Source organism: Podarcis pityusensis, assembly GCF_964106645.2.
Source record: "Podarcis pityusensis genome assembly, chromosome: 1".
NCBI lineage: Eukaryota > Metazoa > Chordata > Lepidosauria > Squamata > Lacertidae > Podarcis > Podarcis pityusensis.
Window position 1 is genome coordinate 131,492,744 of NC_138028.1, and position 22,765 is coordinate 131,515,508.

The 22,765-nt window shown below is 44.7% G+C and overlaps 1 protein-coding gene across 2 annotated transcripts in view; it reads left to right on the forward strand.

The window, feature by feature from the left end:
- The window catches only part of NRP2 (neuropilin 2), a 242,194-nt gene that overhangs the window by 120,248 nt on the left and 99,181 nt on the right, over positions 1-22,765 (forward strand). For both annotated transcript variants that reach the window (XM_081016402.1, XM_081016401.1), the window contains exons 8-11: positions 7,713-7,857; positions 10,585-10,934; positions 14,839-14,983; positions 22,223-22,339. In XM_081016402.1, coding sequence (XP_080872528.1) covers positions 7,713-7,857; positions 10,585-10,934; positions 14,839-14,983; positions 22,223-22,339 — 757 coding nt within the window. The remainder of the gene's footprint in view (positions 1-7,712; positions 7,858-10,584; positions 10,935-14,838; positions 14,984-22,222; positions 22,340-22,765) is intronic.

The window sequence follows — 22,765 nt, forward strand, 5'->3', positions numbered from 1 at the left end:
GCACGAGGTGAAAGGCAGGTGTATGTATGTCTTGGGGGGGCAGTAGCAGTCAAAAAAGGAAAGGGTGGGTGGGTAAAGCCGTTCATTTGGGTTAAAAGCTACAAATTGGGAAAACTACAAATCGAAATACAGTGGTACCTCGGGTTACATACGCTTCAGGTTACATACACTTCAGGTTACAGACTCTGCTAACCCAGAAATAGTGCTTCAGGTTAAGAACTTTGCTTCAGGATGAGAACAGAAATCGTGCTCCGGCGGCGCGGCAACAGCGGGAGGCCCCATTAGCTAAAGTGGTGCTTCAGGTTAAGAACAGTTTCAGGTTAAGTACGGACCTCCGGAACGAATTAAGTACTTAACCCGAGGTACCACTGTAGTTGTTTATTATGTACCGTTTACGACTCTGCTCCTCCACCGACACACCTTCACAACCCAGACCCCATAGACCTCATCCAGAAAATGTTCCTTTTGGTCCTCCTCCCCAATCCTGAGGTTTTTGTTGTTGTGTGGCTTCAACCCCCTGCTTTCTTGGTCACCATATGCCCAAAGAGAAGAGGCTTGGAAGGGCAATTCTCTATACCTCCGGTTTCCTCGCATGCATAAGCTGCGATCAGGATCTGCCAAGCAGATTCCTGTTTTGGCTGGTTTCCTGGGACAGCAGGAAACATGGTGATCCAGGCCGCAGGAAGTGGTTGGGAAGACTGGGTTTGGCTTGATGGAGCACAAGATCCGTAGATCCTGCACCACAATATGGGCTTCTTTCAATTCCATCTGCTGCCTTGAACTAAAGCAGTACTTAAATTGCTTGAGAGTTGCATTCAGCTCATGATGGCTCTTACTCGGCCACTCGCCTCTTGAGAGTGGCTCATTGCTAAAGTCTTATTGTGCCCCCTACCACCTTATATTGATGTATACTGGGCGTGGAAAATAGTTTTGAGACAGCTAAGGATCTGAAATGGCAGAGTATAGCTGGGATGAAAAATGTGAAACATGGACGAGCGTGTGAAGTTCTTCTTCTACTACTACTGTACTACTACTACTACTAATAATAAATTTATTATTTATACCCTGCCCATCTGGCTGAGTTTCCCCAGCCACTCTGGGCGGCTCCCAATCGAGTGTTAAAAACAATACAGCATTAAATATTAAAAACTTCCCTAAACAGGGCTGCCTTCAGATGTCTTTTAAAAATAAGATAGCTGCTTATTTCCTTGACATCTGATGGGAGGGCGTTCCACAGGGCAGGCACCACTACCGAGAAGGCCCTCTGCCTAGTTCCCTGTAACCTCACTTCTCGCAGTGAGGGAACCGCCAGAAGGCCCTCAGCGCTGGATCTCAGTGTCTGGGCTGAACGATGGAGGTGGAGATGCTCCTTCAGGTATACAGGACTGAGGCCGCTTAGGGCTTTAAAGGTCAGCACCAACACTTTGAATTGTGCTCGGAAACGTACTGGGAGCCAATGCAGATCTCTCAGGACCGGTGTTATGTGGTCCCGGCGGCCACTCCCAGTCACCAGCCTAGCTGCCACATTCTGGATTAATTGCAGTTTCAAACTTTTTATGCTTGTGAGATGACAATGAAAATGTTATTTTCTAGAAGCTCTGAGCGTTGCATGTTTTCCATTAATAATACATTGTGGTGCTATTTTATGCCTTGGGAAGCTGCCTGTTTGCATTTAGTTCCAAGAAAAACGAGGAGGTTTGCCTCGCAGTGTGCTCTCAGCAGTAGATTTAAGTGCAAAGATTTCACAGGGAAAAACCAGAAGTTGAGTTTTTCAGACGTGCCTTGCTTTTGAGGAAAAGTCTGAAGAGACTTGAAACAGTTGTGATGTCCTGAGTGCACTGAGCAGTAAGATCAAATCTGGATACCAAACACTCCGAATTACAAGCAGCTTGCTTCATCGTTGTTTAATTAATTTCTCTCCCTTCAGGAAGGCATACTCAAACCAGTCAGAGGGGCAGATGTTATTCACATGTGTATTTTTGTACCAGGGTAAATATGGAGATAGTGGAGCTGCCATTTTGCAATCTAGGCATCTACATTGGCTGCCCTCATAGGTAGTTTCTTATGGGCTACTTGAATGAGAATAATTTGACAAAGGACACGGTCTAGTCCTTTTGTGCAACACAGGTCAGGTAGGAGTTTGAGGTACTCCAAACCCATAATACCCAACAGTTGGAAGAAGGCCATCAGACTGGAAGTGTCCTTTGTCGAGGAGGCTAAACATCAAGGAGAGTGATATTTGAAGCAATCTGTATCTTGAATTTAAGAAGTAGACTTAGGGCACTAGGGGATGTGATCAAGATAATGTCGGGGGGGGGGCTTTCAGTGGCAATGAGAAAGGCACTGTTAAGCGGAACAACAAAGATACTGGAGCTTTATAGAATTTAAGAGATAATTTTGTTACCATTTAAAGCCCTCAGAAGAAATACCACGAGTAATTCACTTTGGACTCTGTGTGCAGGTAGCAGGGACTGTTATTGCACAGGAAAGAGTGAATCCCTGGATAACAACGGTTGCTCCCTGGCCTTTGAAATGGCACAGCCTGTTTCGGAGCGCTCCGTTTGATTTTCATTGCAAGTTACACATACCTAAATCCTGCAATTTCTGGAAGTAAGGCCAGGCTAAGAGGAATTCCGAAATCTTTAGGCCTGCCCATCTGTTTGGAATTAGACACCTGGCTGAATCTAATGAATGAATGTAGCCTGAAGTTGTGATGCAGCAGCTAAGGTTGTTAACACTATTTTTTTTCCCCTTCCCTCTTTGAAATAAGAGGCTGTACCTAAAGGCTGTTTATCAGCGTTCCAGAAAGGATTGATAAAGATGGTGAAGCCATAAAAAGAGAAGGGTGTAAACGAGGAAGTGAGAGTTGCTAAAGTTATTGGCAGCAACCCACCGCTTCAGACAAAGCATTGCCCCCCATAACTTTCACACTGCAAAGGAGGCTTGAAAAATAAAATAAAATTGGTGTGCAGACTGAAGAAACAAGACAGAATTAGAAGTAATCACCATATGGAACAAATCAGGGAAGAAGGTGGCTGAAAGGGGGGAAAGATAAATAAATTTCAGAGACACCTAGATACGTGTTTGGAGAAGGAAGGTTTTGCGGCAGAAGTTGTGAAAGCAGCAGAAGTAGGATTAGGAGGGAAATTGAAATCAGGGCAGGCGTGGGGAGCCAGATGGGGTCCCTCTTGTCTTAGGTTCTTAGATGACATGCTGCAGATCAGCTTTGTGGGTTGACACAAAGCTACAGGCTTCGGCTTCAGTGGCGAAATATATCCTGGCACACAGAATCTTGGATATTGGCACACATGAAGGCCACTCACAGCAGACGCTGATGTTTCCAGGCCTCCTGCTGAAGGAAGGGTATTCTGCGACTGCTGAGCAGGCGAAGGGAGAGGAGAAAGGAGGGGTCTGCTGGGATAAAAGTAGGATATTAAAAACACATCAACCACGCTGTGTTTCTAAACGGTACCAGCGTGATCCGTATTCTCTGGATTAGCATTTCTGTTCAACTCTAAACCTACTCCAGATCCCAATTACCAGCACAGATTTTTGCAGGCGAAGTCTTCCTTGATATACATCTCGCTCGACTTTGCTGTCCTGAAGACTGGAATCCACCATCGCACACACTTGTTGTGACTGTGGCACAGTTGTTGCTGACGAAAAGGGGCCTCATGGATTTAGCAAGGCGTTTATTCAGCTCCTCCTAGCACAATCTCCATTTGCTGGCGTGCCAGAATCCCGAGAGAGATGCACTGCTGAGTTGTCTCTATAGGCTTTTAAGTATTTTAAAGTTTCAGATGTCTCCAATTATAATAGTTTTTGTGGGTGGCCATTCTCGGCAGTGGTCAAAGTCGAGCATTTATATTTCATTTCACTTTTCATTTGTGTACCGCCTTTCCATATTACTATACACAAGTCTTTTTACAAGCTGAAAAAAATAGAACAAAATAGACAGCAATGATCACACACCTATTAACAATCTGATCCAATACAAAAAAGTCATAATAAAAGCCTAACTTTAAAATAAACGTATCAAATAAAGACGTATTCAAAAATCTGTTACAATATAATAGTGAACAGAAAAATTAAATATCTCACAATGATATTTAAACAGCTTACGCTTAACAATTGCAATGAAGAATTACTAAACTGTAATGGCAAGTTTACAAGGGATGCGGGTGGCACTGTGGGTTAAACCACAGAGCCTAGGGCCTGCCAATCAGAAGGTTGGCGGTTCGAATCCCTGCGACGGGGTGAGCTCCCGTTGCTCGGTCCCTGCTCCTGCCAACCTAGCAGTTCGAAAGCACGTCAAAGTGCAAGTAGATAAATAGGTACCGCTCTGGCGGGAAGGTAAACGGCGTTTCCGTGCGCTGCTCTGGTTTGCCAGAAGCAGCTTAGTCATGCTGGACACATGACCCGGAAGCTGTACGCCAGCTCCCTTGGCCAATAAAGTGAGATGGGTGCCGTAACCCCAGAGTCGGCCACGACTGGACCTAATGGTCAGGGGTCCCTTTACCCTTTACCTTTAATGGCAAGTCACAATGCATAAAATACCACAAAACATGCAAAACCGTGTGAAAGGATCAAATTGAGAAACAATTGAATAAGAGGCACATTGTCAGTCCTCGCCACTGTCTTCCTTGCACATTAACAGCCATTTACTTGGTGAGATCTATAGAGGTGGGTCTCATAAATAAGTCCCAGGAACCCTTACAGAGAAGGGTGCTTTGTAAACTCCCCTTAATGTAAGGCTTTTTTGAGGCTCCTCATGGTTGTGCAGAGATAAAGTAATACCCAGGAGCAGTTTGGGACTGGGAAATGACATATAATGAAATGAAAAGGATGTTTAAAATAACGTTTGTACAAAACAACAACCCAGAAACTTTTCTTTTGGGAATTATAGGGACAGAACTACCTAAAATGTATAGAAACTTATTCATGTATGCTACTGTAGCAGCTAGAATGTTACTTGCCCCAAAATGCAAAGAAGCAGAAGTCCCAGCAAAGGAAAAATGGATATAAAAACTTACGGAATATGTAGAAATGGCGAAACTTACCAAAAGAATAAGAAATTAAGATTATATATATATATATATATATATATATATATGAATGGAAATTGTTTATTGAATATTTACAGATAAATTATAAACAGATTAAAACAGTAGCAGGATTATTGTAATAACCTGCAGTTGTAAAGAAGATGAATGAATGAGCAAATTAAGTTAATTTGGATATGTAGAAGATACTAAAAAGGAATTTAAGGAACTGCAGAAAGAGCGGGAAGGAAGTCAAGTTTTGAAATGTCAAAAATGTATAAACTTGAAAAGTAAAAAATAAAAATACATTAAAAAATTTTTTAAAAAGGATAAAGGATCGTCTTGGGACTAGGAGGGCCCACTGATGGCCTTTTGCTGAAAGACCCACCAGGACTCCATCTCCATGTTGCGATCTTTCGTGGTTTGCATCTGGGCTTCTCTTCCCACGCTTGATGCTGTGGGAACGACTGCCCCTTGCGTTCCTGCAGAGAGCAAGTTCACATAGAGGACACTGCAGTTGTGATACATGGACTCTGGCAAACTATTTCTGCCCCAAGATGATTAAAGTTGATTGTTACAAACCCAGGAAACATCTGCATTATCCCTTTAATGCTGGTTCCCCTGGAATATTAGGAAAATGCCGTTGGATCTTCAAAAAAAGAGCCTTTTCTTGAATCCCTGGACTCTAAAGATTAAGTGATTTAGCTTTTCAGTGCTAGTCTGATTCAATTCTGCTTAATCCAGCATCGAAGCCACAAGCAAAGGCAGTGGAGATTTGCACACCTACCGAAAACTCACAAAAGGAAAAAACTTGGATTCTCTGGTCCGAAACAGATGAGAGTACAGCCATGAGGACCCCTCAGATTCTGGCACGCAAGGAGTGTGTGTCCCAGGATGGTCGTAGCAGTTTTCTTTTTAGAACATCTCTTTTGTCTTTTTCCTCCCCACCTAGAAAGTGAAGCCCCCAAAGAAAATTTGCTGACACTTACACAGGCTATTAAAATAGCAGAAGGGGTGGTGGTGGTGGTGGTGGAATGGTCCATATGGTAATTATCGATTAAGACCATCTGGTAAGACAGCCGTTTGTTTGAATAATACTGCAACATGCCTTGTACCAAATAAAGGTCTTGTTTAAAAAAAAGTTTTTATTTTATTTCTGGTGTTTGTACGTGTGCGCATTTGCATTGAAGGGAAGTGACTGACATGCTTTTATTCGGAGAGGTTGCTACTTCCATGGAGGAAACGAATGCGTTCCAATGGCAGCATCCATTAATGGGCTGGTTTTGAATCGGCAATGCTTACAAAAGAGAATTATTATGATTATTACGCCCACTTTGTAAATATTGAAGCTGAAGAACGAGTGGGTAAAGTCAGTAGTTCAACTGATAACGCTAATTGTTGCTTGTATGCTCTATTTCAGGCAAGCGGGCTGTAGATTTGAGGAGTGTTTTGAACATCTTGCACTCCTGGGAATTGCGCCAAAGTGTTTCAGGCTTGTCCATCTGAAATCAGAAGCTCTTTTTTATTTAATTGGTTTGTCTGGGTTTGCATTTAAGCTGTTGTCATAACAGAATAGGATAGAACGGAGGTACCAACTGACATGAAAAAAATAATCTTGGGCTATTCTTTTTTCCTTTAAAAGTTAGAATATAGGATTAGGCGAAGATGTTCATGCCATGGAGTTAAACATTTGTTGTTGTTGTTTAGTCGTGTCCGACTCTTCGTGACCCCATGGACCAGAGCACACCAGGCACTCCTGTCTTCCACTGCCTCCCGCAGTTTGGTCAAACTCATGTTTGTAGCTTCGAGAACGCTGTCCAACCATCTCGTCCTCTGTCGTCCCCTTCTTTTTGTGCCCTCCATCTTTCCCAACATCAGGGTCTTTTCCAGGGAGTCTTCTCTTCTCATGAGGTGGCCAAAGTATTGGAGCCTCAGCTTCAGGATCTTTCCTTCCAGTGGGCACTCAGGGCTGATTTCCTTCAGAATGGATAGGTTGGATCTTCTTGCAGTCCATGGGACTCTCAAGAGTCTCCTCCAGCACCAGAATTCAAAAGCATCAATTCTTCGGCAATCAGCCTTCTTTATGGTCCAGCTCTCACTTCCACACTTCACTACTGGGAATACCATAGCTTTAACTATACGGACCTTTGTTGGCAAGGTGATGTCTCTGCTTTTTAAGATGCTGTCTAGGTTTGTCATTGCTTTTCTCCCAAGAAACAGGCGTCTTTTAATTTTGTGGCTGCTGTCACCATCTGCAGTGATCATGGAGCCCAAGAAAGTAAAATCTCCATTTCTTCCCCTTCTGTTTGCCAGGAGGTGATGGGATCAGTGGCCATGATCTTGGTTTTTTTGATGTTGAGCTGCAAACCATATTTTGCGCTCTCCTTTTTCACCCTCATTAAAAGGTTCTTTAATTCAAGACAAGACAGGAGTTAAACATAACCATTGGCAAACACCGAATGTGCATGTTATGTTGTTGTTAGAGGCAAAGAAATAGAGGCTAATTGAAACTTTGACAACCTTCGCCCTAGCCAGTTATCCTCGCTGACATTTTGTGCAACCATTCAGCCAGTTATCTTCATTTCTCATTTTTCTCCTTTCGCATTCCAGGCTTTCTTGTTCTGATGAATAGGAAAGGATAACGCTATATTTGCGCTCTCTCCTTTCCAGGTATTCCAGGCTAACACCGATGCCTCGGAAGTGGTTCTGAACAAGATCCATGCTCCAGTGCTGACTCGGTTTGTCAGGATCCGGCCCCAGGTTTGGCACAGCGGAATTGCACTTCGTTTGGAACTGTATGGCTGTCGGATCACAGGTTTGCGTTTTTTAGTTGTCCTTTCCTGATTACAGGGATGGAGGAAAATCTCACTTGGTCCGCATTTTTAGTTGTTCTGACTTAAGTCACACCTCCCAAGACTATAATGTGTGGATCAAAACATAATTATTCTTTAGATTTTGCACTTCTTCAAATTCTGTGATATAGTTTTTGGTTCAAAACATGTACCAAAATCCATAAACAAATGCATGCTTTGGGATAAAATTCCTTTAAATATGCATACCCTGAGATAAAATTAGTCTGGTTTGCGCATTGTAATGCAATAAAAAAATAATTACCCAAAAATTGCATTTTAAACACAGTTGTTTGCATGGATTAGAACAACAACAACAACAGAACTGGGATGGAATGAAATTGTTAATAAGCATGTGCACAATCGACACAGACCAGAAATAGACTGATCTGGGGAACAAGACTGCTGCGTGTGACAGAAGAGAGATCACCAGCTGTGGATTACCTAAATGTAGAATTTGACCACCTGCAACCACTGTCACAACAGCCTCCTGTGCAAAGACACCTGGAATGCTGTGGGAATAATTCAACTAGCTCAGGGGTGGCCAACTGCCAAGATACTGCGATCTACTCACAGAGTTAAAAACTGGCAGTGATCTACCCCCTGGGGGGGGGTCAGGTCTAAGTTGTTGAGCTTTTTTGCCCTGTTTTTTGGGGGGTCAGGTCAAGGTTGTACAGCTTTCTTTAGGAAGGAGGAAGGCCCATTGGGGGGGGGTGCAGGACAATAATATTGAGCTTTTTTTAGAGGAGCAAAAGTTGTTCACCTTCTGTGGGGGGAGCCAGTGATCTACCACTGACATCCAGTGATCTACCTGTTGGACATGCCTCAGCTACCTTATTCTGTAGAATTAAAAACTTGGGAGCTAACCAAGCAGCAACTAGCCTGAGGCCATAGTTCACAAACTGTATGTAGTCCACAAAGATCTTTCTTCTGGAGGGCAGCTCCCCCCACTCCCAGAAGGGAAGATGGTGGACGATCCTGACTATGGGGTGTTTGCTTAATGGAATTTGCCCTCGCTCTCCCTGTGCACCCTGAAATCTGTTCTGAGGACTCCATCAAATCTCTGGAGCAGGTGGGGAGAGGGAGACACAAGGAGGGGAAGTTGTGCAAGCAGCCGTTCTCATGCTAATAGGATGATTTCGTTGGGTATGAGCCGGAAAGTGCCAGGTTCAGAACATGCCTCAAAACAGAAGTGACGCTTGTTGCTTTGTTTGCCCTTGCATAGCTGTTCTGTTCTTTTCTTGAATAGGCAGCAGTGAGAGTAATGGGGTGGCTAGAGAGGCTTGGTTTGGTATCATGCCAGGGCTTTATCATGCTTTATCATGCTTAAAGCACTTGGCCTCCACCACATTCCTGATCACCACAACGGCAGTTCATGATGTTGCCAGTCCTGCGCTAAAGCAGGATTCTCCACATCTCAACAGCCCAGAGACTTATTCTCCCCTGCTACCCAGATTACGCGATGTCACTTACGGAAGTCCACCTTCTTCAGTCAGCAGCTGGGATGGCTCTGCTAATGGACCCTGCAAATCTAAAATATATAGATCTCTCCCATATATAAAAACATTGAGGCGGTTCACGGCAAAATATGCAACGACAACCAAAAAATGAAATACCATTAAACAGTGCAAAATACAAAAGTATTTTCTAAATACAAAAGTATTTTCTAAAACAGGGCAGTGCTGGATGATGAAATGGAAGAGAACATGTCTGCCAAAAGATCTCCTGAAAGGAGTGAAAGGGAATATTCTAAATGCCTTTGTGGATGTTCAGTTTCTCAGTGCTTGACGCCTCTTAGTTGAAACTGGAATGTTTAAACTGTGGCCATTAAGAAGAGGGGATTATGGAAGTTATTTAGATAACTTTTTGTTCCATTGAGTCATTTGGTTGGTTGTCCAGGCAGCACCTCAGAGGGAGGGAGACTTGTAACGAAAAAGGGACAAGTCACAGGGAAAGGACCCAACTTCCCATTCTGTCTGTTGGTGATTTGTGATGATGCCTTGTCCGACTTAAAATCTAATTCATTATTTGATGGTGACGGGACTCCTAAACGTTCTGACATGCAAAGCTTGCCCAAGCATCTCTTCTTAGCTCAATGCCCATGTTACCTTCATGTATGGAAACTTCTGGGCCATGAACCGTAACTCAGATTGTAGACGCAGTGGAGTGTTTTCAGGACTGCTTCTCCCCTACATTAGGGGTTGTGGTTCCAGTGATATTTTATTGCCACGTAAAAAAAAAAAAAAAAAGGCCTTATGAGCCAGGCCGTCAGCCGAACTGTTTAATATTACTGTCTCCAGTTGCAGTTTATCTCTCGTTTGAATGGCCTTAACTGATATTTATTTTTTTAAGAGGACTGGAGCAGCAGCCAGGATGCTGTTAGTGGATGCGATTTCTTTTCCCCCTCTACTGACTTTGGGAGGTTGGGGGCTGGGAAGGCAAGGCCGGCTAGCAAGCGAGAGCAATTTGGATGAAGATTGTAATAGCAGGGGTGTCCTGAGGATCTGTTGAAGGGCTCCTGCGGGCTGTGATGGCTGTTATAAAGCAAAGCATAGCAGGCTTAAGTGTTTTGACATTTCGGTACCTAGCAGTTAGTCGCGGTGGGATGTTTCTCCTCCTGTGCTTATATCACAAACTTGCTTTTTTGCGTGTGTTGCTTCATTCTGCCCCCTTCCCTGTTTCTTTGGACACAGATTCACCCTGTTCCAACATGCTGGGGATGCTCTCTGGGCTCATCCCGGACTCCCAGATCTCAGCCTCCTCTACCAGAGAATATCACTGGGTCCCCAGCGCAGCACGCCTGGTCAGCAGCCGCTCGGGGTGGTTCCCTCGCATCCCTCAAGCGCAGCCCGGGGAGGAGTGGCTGCAGGTCGACCTGGGAGTCCCCAAGAATGTGAAAGGCGTGATTATCCAAGGGGCCCGAGGTGGCGACAGCATCAACGTGGCAGAGGCTCGAGCCTTTGTGAAGAAGTTCAAAGTCAGCTACAGCATGAACGGGAAGGATTGGGAGTTTATACAGGACTCCAAAACGATGCAGCCTAAGGTAGGACCTTTCAGGGGAAATGCCGCAAGGGGTACAAAAAGGTTGCATGCCCGTTTTGTAGCTGTTTCGTGCCCTCCTTGTTTTTGTTTCTTGTGGTGTATTGGTTAAGAGTGGTAGTCTCGTAATCTGGGGAACCGGGTTTGATTCCCCGCTCCTCCACATGCAGCTGCTGGGTGACCTTGGGCAGTCACACTTCTCTGAAGTCTCTCAGCCCCTCTCACCTCACAGAGTGTTTGTTGTGGGGGAGGAAGGGAAAGGAGAATGTTAGCCGCTTTGAGACTCCTTCGGGTAGTGATAAAGAGGGATATCAAATCCAAACTCCTCCTCCTCCTCCTCTTCTTCTTCTTCTTCTTCTTCTTCGTGAAGTTTACCGTTGGTTGGACACATCCTAGTGAGAGGATTATTATTATTATTACTATTATTATTATTTATACCCCGCCCACTGACTGGCCCTCTCCAGCCACTCTGGGCAGCTCCCAACAGAATACTACTACTACTACTACTACTACTAATAATAATAATAGAGCGATAAAACATCAAACATTTAAAAACTTCCCTAAACAGGGCTGCCTTCAGATGTCTTCTAAAAGTCAGATAGTTGTTTATTTCCTTGACATCTGGTGGGAGGGCATTCCACAGGGCGGGGGGCACTACCAAGAAGGCCCTCTGCCTGGTTCCCTGTAGCTTCATGTCTCGTAATGAGGGCACAGTATGTATGGTACATACTGATTGAGGATGTATGCAGAATATGTTCAGTAATAATAATAATAATAATAAATTTTATTTATATCCCGCCCTCCCCAGCCGAAGCTGGGCTCAGGGCGGCTAACAACAATTAAAATAATCCAACATTCTAAAAACATTCATTATAAAATTAATTAAAATCAAATTAAAATCAAATTGATGGCAACCATTAAGCAAAATTCTGTGCAGATTGCCAGAGGAGGGGGTCAGGCTGCGCCCTGACCAAAGGCCTGGTGGAACAGCTCTGTCTTGCAGGCCCTGCGGAAAGATGTCAGGTCCCGCAGGGCCCTTGTCTCTTGTGACAGAGCGTTCCACCAGGTTGGAGCCGCAGCCCTGGCTCTCGTTGAGGCCAGCCTAACCTCTCTGTGGCCTGGGATCTTCAGGATGTTTTTATTTGCAGATCGTAAATTTCTCTGTGGGACATACCAGGAGAGGCGGTCCCGTTGGTACGAGGGTCCTAGGCCGTATAGGGCTTTAAAGGTTAAAACCAGCACCTTAAACCTGATCCTGTACTCCACCGGGAGCCAGTGCAGCTGGTATAGTACTGGATGAATATGATCTCGCAGCGAAGACCCCATAAGGAGCCTCGCTGCGGCATTCTGCACCCGCTGGAGTTTCTGGGTCAGTCTCAAGGGCAGCCCCACGTAGAGCGAGTTACAATAGTCAAGCCTGGAGGTGACCGTCGCGTGGATCACAATGGCTAGGTCAGGGCGAGAGAGATAAGGAGCCAACTGCTTATCTGCTAGGATAGTCCAGTAATTTTACCCATACTTGTAAATCATCCAGATTTACTGTTTCCTCTTTATTATGGGGAACCTTCGAAATCTGAAGTATTCTTGCATCCCTTGGCTTCATCTGTTTTCCGTGATGATGTTGAGGTAAAGGGAGAAAAGTTACTTCCTTAAAACAAGATTTCTGGTAGCAGATGTGGAGCCTGCAAAGAAACAGGACTGTTAGGTGAGTGCAGAAGGACAAATATTTCTTGGTGAGCAGCCATGTCTTCACACAAATTAAGACACTTGACCGTGTCATCATGCTGTGCTCTTTCTTAGGTAGCCCCTTGTCCAATGGGGAAGTGTTTTAGGCACCGCATGTGAGGGAATGCTTGAGGATATTGAAGAGGTTCTGCTTAATTTCCACCCCTTACCCCCCAGTCCCCCGGAGCAATGTTCTTATCTGTAGAGGATTTGAAATATCTGAACTTTTGCACCGTTGTAATAACCTTAATCCGGAGGACCCGGAGATCTGATTCCTACAGAAACACAAAGCTGTGTTGCTGATGGCTTCTTTATTGACTTAGTACATATGGCTTCAAAGGGAGACGGAGTGCTCTGGAAGTGTGGTGGGAAAGGCCCATTAAAAACAGAGAGTCAAAAGCCAATCGTATTTACACAAGATGTCAGTAGAGCTATACCAGATTTGAGTCAGTGTATCTGGGATCAGGATCTGGCTAGGAGGACGCATGTTTCGTGCCAAAGCATGCTGTGTGGTTTTGTCAGATGGACTGCATAGTTGGCAACGGCGTATGTTTCTCTTGTATAAAACTAAGTTGGCCACAACCTCTGGTAGGGTTGGGATGAGAGGGAGGAAGGAGGAGGAGGAGAGACACTGCTTAATCCTTATTCAAAGTTACACCGATGTAGTTTGACAGTCTAGGCTGTCTCTCAAATGCATGCCTTCCAGATCAAAGTTGTTTTAATATAACCTTTTGGGGTCTTTCACTTTGGGCACCACACTGGGGGGTTCTCTCCATTTTTCTTTTGTACAGCCATTAACTACAAATATCATAAAATTCAAAGTGTTGGTGCTGACCTTTAAAGCCCTAAACGGCCTCGGTCCAGTATACCTGAAGGAGCGTCTCCACGCCCATCGTTCTACCCAGACACTGAGGTCCAGCGCCGAGGGCCTTCTGGCGGTTCCCTCACTCCGAGAATTGAGGTTACAGGGAACCAGGCAGAGGGCCTTCTCGGTAGTGGCGCACTCCCTGTGGAACGCCCTCCCACCAGATGTCAAAGAGAACAACAACTACCAGACTTTTAGAAGACATCTGAAGGCAGCCCTGTTTAGGGAAGCTTTTAATGTTTGATGTATTACAGTATTTTAATATTATTTGTTTTGGAAGCCGCCCAGAGTGGCTGGGGAAGCCCAGCCAGATTGGCGGGGTAGAAATAATAAATTATTATTATAAAATGGTGCTGTGTCTGTTGTGTTTTACACATGACTCTCTTCTCACAGCTAAGTCACTGTGGTCTCTTTTGTTTGTTACATGGGTCCTTGCACACCTTGAACAGAATCAAGAGTCAAAAAGTGTGCCCAACTCAGTTTGTGCTCCCTTTTCAGCGTGGTTCTGAAATCCCAAGCTGTAGGCCATCTCTCCACTGAGCATACCTTACTGAACTGTAATCAGATTAACATAGCCTGCATAGCAGCTTCACAGGTTGATACAGTTCAAGGAAATGTTTGTCGTTCACCTTGTCCCCTGCAGCAGCAGTGTTCAGCTTTAAAAATCCCAGGCAAGAAGATGGTACCGCTTCCCTAGACAGCTTGGCTCCATTGTTCATCCCTTTACCTACACGCTTAGGAAATGTTCTTGATCATTCTAGACAACCTTGGTAGAGCTTGCAACCTCTGCTTTTTGACCTCAGAGGCAATAGTAAATAACTGTACTGTTTCTTCTTTATGGTCATGATTTAGATGCTTTAAAAAAAAAAATCTGCTCTCATGCCATCTCCTGTCCTCAGATCAACCTGACAATGCTCCAAGCCTGGATATGTAAATAACGCAGACTCCATGGCTGTTTGTTTTTGGTCTAAAAATGCCTATGTTTGATGGAGAGCTTTTGTACAATGTTAAAGCTAACAGAGAAGGGGTTTTGTGTGTTTTTTAAACAATAAAGCAAATAGAGTTGGAACTGTTAACTGGTTGTTTTTAAAGCATTCTCACATTTTCTCTTTTCAGAAATTGTTTTGTAACCGCATGCGTTCTGCAGGTTCTCCTGATTTATTACAGCAGACATCGCTGTTGCTCAATAAAACGTAAAAGTTCAAATGAGCGGCCGCTGTCCCAGAATGCAGCGGCTCCTTTCAGTGCACCGGCGATTTGTTTTGTGTGGCTAGCGGCCAAGGAGGCTCTTGCTTAACCTTTTGTTTCTCTCTCCAAGATCTTTGAAGGAAACATGCACTATGATACTCCAGAGGTTCGAAGGTTTGATCCTGTTCCTGCACAGTACATCAGGGTTCACCCAGAAAGGTGGTCTCCCGCAGGGATCGGGATGCGATTGGAGGTGCTGGGGTGTGATTGGACCGGTAAGGATCCTGCAAATATACCTATATAATTAACTGACTGCTGCAGCTGTTTTGATCATAAGAACGTATGACTCTGTGGTCCACAAGCTTTATTGATGATGAGAGACAAATCCATGCAGAACAAAAGGATTCCTTAGGGAAGGAAGCGTAGGGGAAACCATTCCCATGCTGTAAGACAGGCACCCCAAACTCCAGATGTTTTGGGACTACAACTCCCATCATCCCTAGCTAGATGATGGGAGCTGTAGTCCCAACACATCTGAAGGGCCGAGTTTGGGGGTGCCTGCTGTAAGGGCTGTGGGGTCATGTCAAGGATGCTCACCCAAACGAGTACTCCTTTGTGAACGATCTTCTCAATTCATAATTAGTAGAACTACTGGCCACACTGTTTTCTGAAGACACGCTAGCCCTTTGTGTCCATATGGAGGGATAAGCAGAGCTACACACACACACACACACACACACACACACACACACACCAGTCCCACTCCCAATGTCCCTGTCAGCTGCAGCCTCAGGCCTGGCGCGTTCTGTGCCAGAGGTCTGAATAGGAATTCTTTGGACGTTTGACTGGACGATCCATCCTGCTGTTGGGAGATGCGATTGCGAGGGCGTTTCTGATTACGAGGAGAATTTAGCCAAATGCACAAGTTCATCCCCCATCAGACCTTCTTGGTCAATACAGGAAGAGTTGGCACCAGCAGTGATAGGATGTTGGTGTTGGGCTGCTGTTCTCCATGCCTTCTTTGAATATATGGAAGAATAATACCCAAGCAGAGTGGATATTGTTAACCTCCACTGCTACTCTATGCTCCTCACCATCATGATTTTTGTGGGTTAATTTTTTTTTTTTTTGTGGGGGGAGGCAGGAAGATAGATCATGCTCTACAGTGTGTCCTTTCCCCTGACAAGAGTTGCCAGCCAGCTAGCCCTGCCTTGCAGGATCCTTCTTCCATTTCCGTTTTTATTTTTGAGCTGATACTCAACTTTCCATGGCTTGCTGGCCATGTGGTCCAGACCATGTTGGCAAGCTGGATGGTTTTGGTTTCGCCACTTTAGACTTTGAAAATATATTTCTTTGTGCTTTTGCATTTCCTTGAAAGTGCCGATTCCTCCTTCCTGTTTCCCTGTGGCCCAACATGGACTCCATTTCTGTTGGCAGTCCCCACCTGAGTTCACTGTTAGGGGCAGATAGCCTGTGAGCTACAGTGCAGGGCCTTCGCACCTGAAAGTTCTTCTTGTTGTTGTTGTTTAGTCGTTTAGTCGTGTCCGTCTCTTCGTGACCCCATGGACCAGAGCACGCCAGGCACTCCTGTCTTCCACTGCCTCCCGCAGTTTGGTCAAACTCATGCTGGTAGCTTCGAGAACACTGTCCACCCATCTCTTCCTCTGTCATCCCCTTCTCCTTGTGCCCTCCATCTTTCCCAACATCAGGGTCTTTTCCAGGGAGTCTTCTCTTCTCATGAGGTGGCCAAAGTATTGGAGCTTCAGCTTCAGGATCTGTCCTTCCAGTGAGCACTCAGGGCTGATTTCCTTCAGAATGGATCGGTTTGATCTTCTTGCAGTCCATGGGACTCTCAAGAGTCTCCTCCAGCACCATAATTCAAAAGCATCAATTCTTCGGCGATCAGCCTTCTTTATGGTCCAGCTTTCACTTCCGAAAGTTCTTGAGGTTCAGTTATTTTCCCATCCATTAGATTCTTTAAAAGTAAAAGAACTGTTCATCTTTACCTTTCGATATGTGCAGTTATAACCCATGAGAGCTGTCAGCTGAATTTAGTTCTCTAGCTTCCACCGCTTATCTGAAATGACCAAAAATAAGCACAATATACCAATGACAACAAAATCTTTTTTTGTTGTTGTTGTTGCTGAATGTTAGGGCCAGAAAGTTGTTATTTCTCCTTTATTTTGTTAAGATGCGTCGTAACGTTCAATCTGCTTTCCAGATGCCACTGGTAAAAGAGGCTTGATTTCCATTTAGAAACCACATCTGTAAAAAGCGTTTTTGCATGGGCTTCTTCTGCAAGAAGCTCAAAGGGAAGAGTCCATGCCTAGCCTTTCACTCAGTTGCTATTACCCTTTCAATAATTAAGCTGTACAAGATAACATACTGCAAGCATTCATCATCAAATTATAACACGCACACACAAAAATAACGGGAGACTTAAAAGCTTTAAACACAAATTGATAAGCTGCCTGGAGAGGGATTTCAGAAGGTTAACCTCCCTCTTTGTACATCTCACAATCACGTTACTGGGACAAGTCTCCTTGACCGTTTTTATCTATTCTACAGGAAATGCCTGCACCACAACCCTAAAAGGGCTTAACATCACAGCATGCCCCTTCTTGCTCAGGATTTTTTGTGGGTATCTCCCACGCTGCCCTGATAGAGAGAAGTGTGGTCCTACCTAGAAACCTACAAACACATTGCCAACACTTTATGAATGGGGGAGGATGGTTTGGGGCAGTTGCCTCACAAGCTTCAAAATATGTAAATAAAGCCTTAAGATATAACAAGGACAGGCAGAGTTCCTGGCTGGGCTTGTCATGAGACCGTGAAGGTTAGGCAGAATAAAGAAAGAAGAGGAATAAAGCTTGCTTGTTTTAAGATTATTGGATGGAGGACTCTGGTGGAGCAAAGACTTGGGGTGGGGGTGGGGGAAAATGCTGCTGTTCAGCTCCCCTCTGCGCTGGCAAACGATGCTGGCATATGATGATTGTTGTTGTTGTTTAGTCATTTAGTCGTGTCCAACTCTTTGTGACCCCATGGACCAGAGCTCACCAGGCACTCCTGTCTTCCACTGCCTCCCACAGTTTGGTCAAACCCATGCTGGTAGCTTCGAGAACACCATCCAACCATCTCGTCCTCTGTTGTCCCCTTCTCCTTGTGCCCTCAGTCTTACCCAACATCAGGGTCTTTTCCAGGGAGTCTTCTCTTCTCATGAGGTGGCCCAAGTATTGGAGCCTCAGCTTCACGATCTTTCCTTCCAGTGAGCACTCAGGGCTGATTTCCTTCAGAATGGATAGGTTTGATCTTCTTGCAGTCCATGGGACTCTCAAGAGTCTCCTCCAGCACCATAATTCAAAAGCATCAATTCTTTGGTGATCAGCCTTCTTTATGGTCCAGCTCTCACTTCCATACATTACTACTGGGAAAACCATAGCTTTTACTATACAGACCTTGTTGGCAAATGAAAAGTCTCCTATTTCAGCTTTGTTCTCACTGGAGTGGTACCCCAGTGTCTGGACTGTACCACTTTGGGCATCAGATTTGGGACCAAGTGGTCCTCTGTTAAACCTTTGTCTCACCCCCAAACTTGGAAAACTAAATGTATAAGCGATATGGGTTTTATGTGGAGCAATTCAGTCAAGTGAGCAACAACCTTAAGTGGTACAGCCAAGCCACAGGTTTACCAACATCGTTAGTACTATGCCCTTGTACAGAGAAGTGGTCATCTGCCTTCTGGTTTAATGAAGCTGCACTCCGAGTGGAGTCACCGAGTAGAGACCTCGTGCTTTGCCTTTCGGTCACCCATACCTACCCCTCACATTATGAGGCTTGTTAACCGACTTAACCAACACCTGCAAAAATCGATTGTGAATTCCAAATATCAGCGCTTTGATATCTACTACAACAGTATATGTGCAGCACAGTGCTAGGTGTGGAGCAGGCACCCCCAAACTCGGCCCTCCACCTGTTTTGGGACTCCAATGCCCATCATCCCTAGCTAACAGGACCAGAGGTCATGGATGATGGGCATTGGAGTCCCAAAACAGCCGGAGGGCCGAGTTTGGGGATGCCTGGTGTTGAGGAACTGTGAGCCATGGCAATACTTGGGCCTCGTTTTTGCCACCAAAGGCAAGTAGTACTAATTGATTCAGTTACGCAATAAATGATCACTTCAAAGATGTGAACTTGCACAGGCATTTGTTCCTGAGGACAAGAAGTAATAGCTGAAGTAGCTCCAGTAGAGAACCCCCAGTCCAGGACCTAATTCACTGGCTGGTACTGGGGGGTGGAATTGAAGCAGTAGGTCAACAGCTGGCTTGTCTCAAGGACCTGCCAACATTTTTCCCCCTCTGAAGATTGACGAACACGAGCTCGTGACTGGTCTTCCCTCCTTTGAACTTCCAAACATCTGGTTCCCATTGCTACAGAACTTTGTAACAGGATCCACAGATGCCTTTTGCAAGCACACACACTGCACGGCAGGAGAGGGGCCACCTTTCCCTCACTTTTCATTCCTAGAGCATGTTGCCTGTCCTGCTGCTGGAGCAATTTTGCTTTATTCTGCCGTGAAACCTGTACAGCTCTATTGACCATGCAATACACTGGAGCGACTCTAAAATTACAGCGGCAGAGGATGCCAGCACAGTGTGTGGCTTTTCCTGTTCAAAGATCTCTCACACAGTTGTGTTCCTACTGTAAATCAGTGCACAAGAGGAAACGGTTTACTGTATCTGACTCAGCTTTGGACTTTTTGCTTTCCCTGGGAGTTTGCAGTACTCAAATGCTTCAATTCCTTGCATGTAACCTGTTCTCAGATGCCTTTGAAGTTTGATGGCACTGTAAGAGATTTGACCTTGTAATTTTGGCAAGTTTGTAGTTGCACAGTATTCTGCCCAAAGCCAGAGGAGATGGTTGAAGGTTATTTGGAAGGTTATTTAGCGGCGAAGGTCTAGAATCTCCAAGCTAAAGGAAAGGTGTTTAAAGCAATTTTCTTCAGCTTTCAATTTTATTTAACGATAACCTGAAATTAGTAGTGAAATGTTTGCCAGCTTCTTTCATGCTGACTCCCATGAAAAGTGTTTTATCTGCTGCCGGATTTTGATTCTTAAGAATCTCTGCTTCCATTTTTTAAAAAACAAGCAACCCCAGATTTCTTATATTTCATGGTGGTGGTTATATATGTGAAAATGTGCAGGCAATTTCTGATAATGGCTTCAATGTTCAAGGAACAAAACGTCGGTGTATTGTTTATCTCCCCCTGGTTTCCAGTCATAGGACGTATTCACACAACCTTTTGCATATGCTTGGGCAAAGTAGACCTGACACTCATCTCATGTGCTGAGCCGTTGGACATGCCATGAAGCAATGAGATGGGTGCTTTACTAACACCTGTCTGCAATGCACTCTCTCACTTGACCCACATGACAGCATGTGCAAAGGCTCATGTGTACTGGTCCATGTGTATTCTCTTCTCCTTAAAGTCCACCTGCCTCTGACTTACCCATACGTCTCTCTCCCTATCATCAGTCCCAAAACCAATGCAAAAGCTCAGTTAATTGAGCACACGATAAAAGCCTTGAATGCATTTATGCAAAGCAATGAAACTCTTACCAGGCACATTGATTTTCATAGTCTATTTCTTTCACAGAATTTGTGTTTCCTTAGTTCAGAATTCCTGTTTCCATATCACAACATCTTTGATGTTTGTTTTGGCATTGCATTTGAACAGTCATGTATCACACCAACTTCCTCTAAGCTTGGGAGCATAATGAGATTCTTCAAAATGCTCTTCCAGCCTAATTCTCTCCTTAAGTGAAGCAGTAAGTGCCTGTAATATAAGTTACTGTTGATCTTAACTTCATTCATTTGTGGCTTAAATTGCCCATGACACCTGCCATTAGGTAGTTTCATGGGGTCTTTTTTTTAAAGTTGCAGTGGGATAAAGTTCACAATTGAAGTGTGAAGCCAGATGCTTTTCGGCAAAGAGTCACACCACACTAGAAATTCTTTTGCTCCCTTCTGTAGCTGCATCATTCCTGGTGTTGAGTGACTTGTTCCTTTACATTGCCATGTTCAGGGTGTTTATGTGGGTGCCGGTCTTTTCCATGTCTCATTTCTGTAAAGAAGGGAAAAGAATGTGTTGCCTTGTGATCTCAATTTTCACGAAGCTGTAGCAAACCTCCTTGCTTTGTAAAACCCAAAACAAAATCAGTAGGAACCTAAGTACAAAGGAGATTGTTGTCCACTGGAGTCCAAACATGAAAGAATTCTTTATTTCCTCTACATCCATAAATCAAGCTTTACAAGGGACTTGAGCCATGTTGACATCTGTGGCATGTGAGAAACTTTTCTTCCCTCACCTTGTTACCCTGCACATAAGGAAGCTTTTCTGTTAAGTTTCGTGACTCGAGTGCTGTGAGTCTGAATTCATTATTCTGACGGTTAAAATTTAGTTCTGGTCTATTTCCACGGTGTGCTTCCTGTGCTTGGGATCAACGTCACTCCTTTTGTTGATATCCTTGCAGAATCCTAGCATTGACTGCTTTGTTCTGTCTACATAGAATCATGGCCACCTCAGTTCTTGGCAACTAGTCCTCTAAATATCTACCGTATTTTTCGCTCTATAAGACACACCAGACCACAAGACGCACCTAGTTTTTGGAGGAGGAAAACAAGAAAAAAAATATTCTGAATCTCAGAAGCCAGAACAGCAAGAGGGATCGCTGCGCAGTGAAAGCAGCAATCCCTCTTGCTGGTTTGGCTTCTGGGATAGCTGTGCAGCCTGCATTCGCTCCATAAGATGCACACACATTTCCCCTTACTTTTTAGGCGGGGAAAAGTGGGTCTTATAGAGCAAAAAATACGGTACCTCTTTCTCTTCCCATTGCTTCATACCTCGCATGAGTGCAACAGTTCTTGCCAATATACTGTCTCAGGATGCTTGAGATGCAAAGTGCCATAAGGAAATAAGGTTTCAAGGATTGGGGTGTTGACAGAAGCAGAGAGCAGCTGGTGGTTAGGTGCATAGCAACTGACTAGTCTTGGGCTTTACCTCCAGGACAGCAAATTAGGGTCCTGAGGCTCGCTGACTGGCAATTCAATTAAGCAAAACTGATCTTTTCCCAAGTCCCTGTGTAAGGTAAGACTTTTCCTCGAAGGTAAACCACATCGACCCTTTTACTGTAGAACCCTCTGATTGCATCGTCCACCCACAGGCAGAAAGCGAAGATGAACTTTGCGCTCCATACAACAAAGGTTTCCTGAGGAACAGTTTAGCATAACGATCCGGTGTATGACTGTGTAATTAAGAACTTTACAAATACAGAGGGTTTTTTGTTCTGTAAACAAAAAGCCTCATGACTGGGGTTTGGACACATTCCCTGCTACATTCTCTCAAGTGAGTGAAACCGCGTGCTATGTTGCTAGCCTGTCTGCTTTCTTCTTTCCAAATCCAGTGAAATGATCACTCTTTGTCCCCTCTCCCCCACCCCGCCTTCTTTTAAATGCAGATGTCAAATCCACCGCAGAGACTCTGAAGCCCACCTTGAGGAGCGAGGAGACCACCACTCAGTTTCCCACAGACGAAGAAGCAACCGACTGTGGTGATGGCTGTTTGGAGAACGCAGGTATTTTCTGGGCCAATATTATTATCCTACATTGAAAAGGATGTGCAGGGGCCCAAAGTGAAAAATCCTCAGACAAAAAAAGTATGTCTGTTTGGCCAAGAGCCACAACTTGCCCCTTGCGAAGGTTTCAAACATTGTTCTCAGCCTGAGCGTTCGTACTCCAAGGGAAGCAAAAAGAATGACCTCAGCAGAAGCGGTTACTTCGCCATTCCTCTTGGGAGCTCTCTGTTGCAGCCTGCAGCAACTTAGATGAAGAAATGGTCTTTATAATTAATGCTGGAATTTCACCTTTCGCACCATAAAGTCAGGAGACAACTTTGGGTTTCTTGGGCCCCTTCTTCCTCCCTCCTCCCCACCTCTTCCATCCATTTCCTGTATGGTGAGCACAGATTCTTGGCCAGCTGCCTCACATCCCTCTCTCACCTA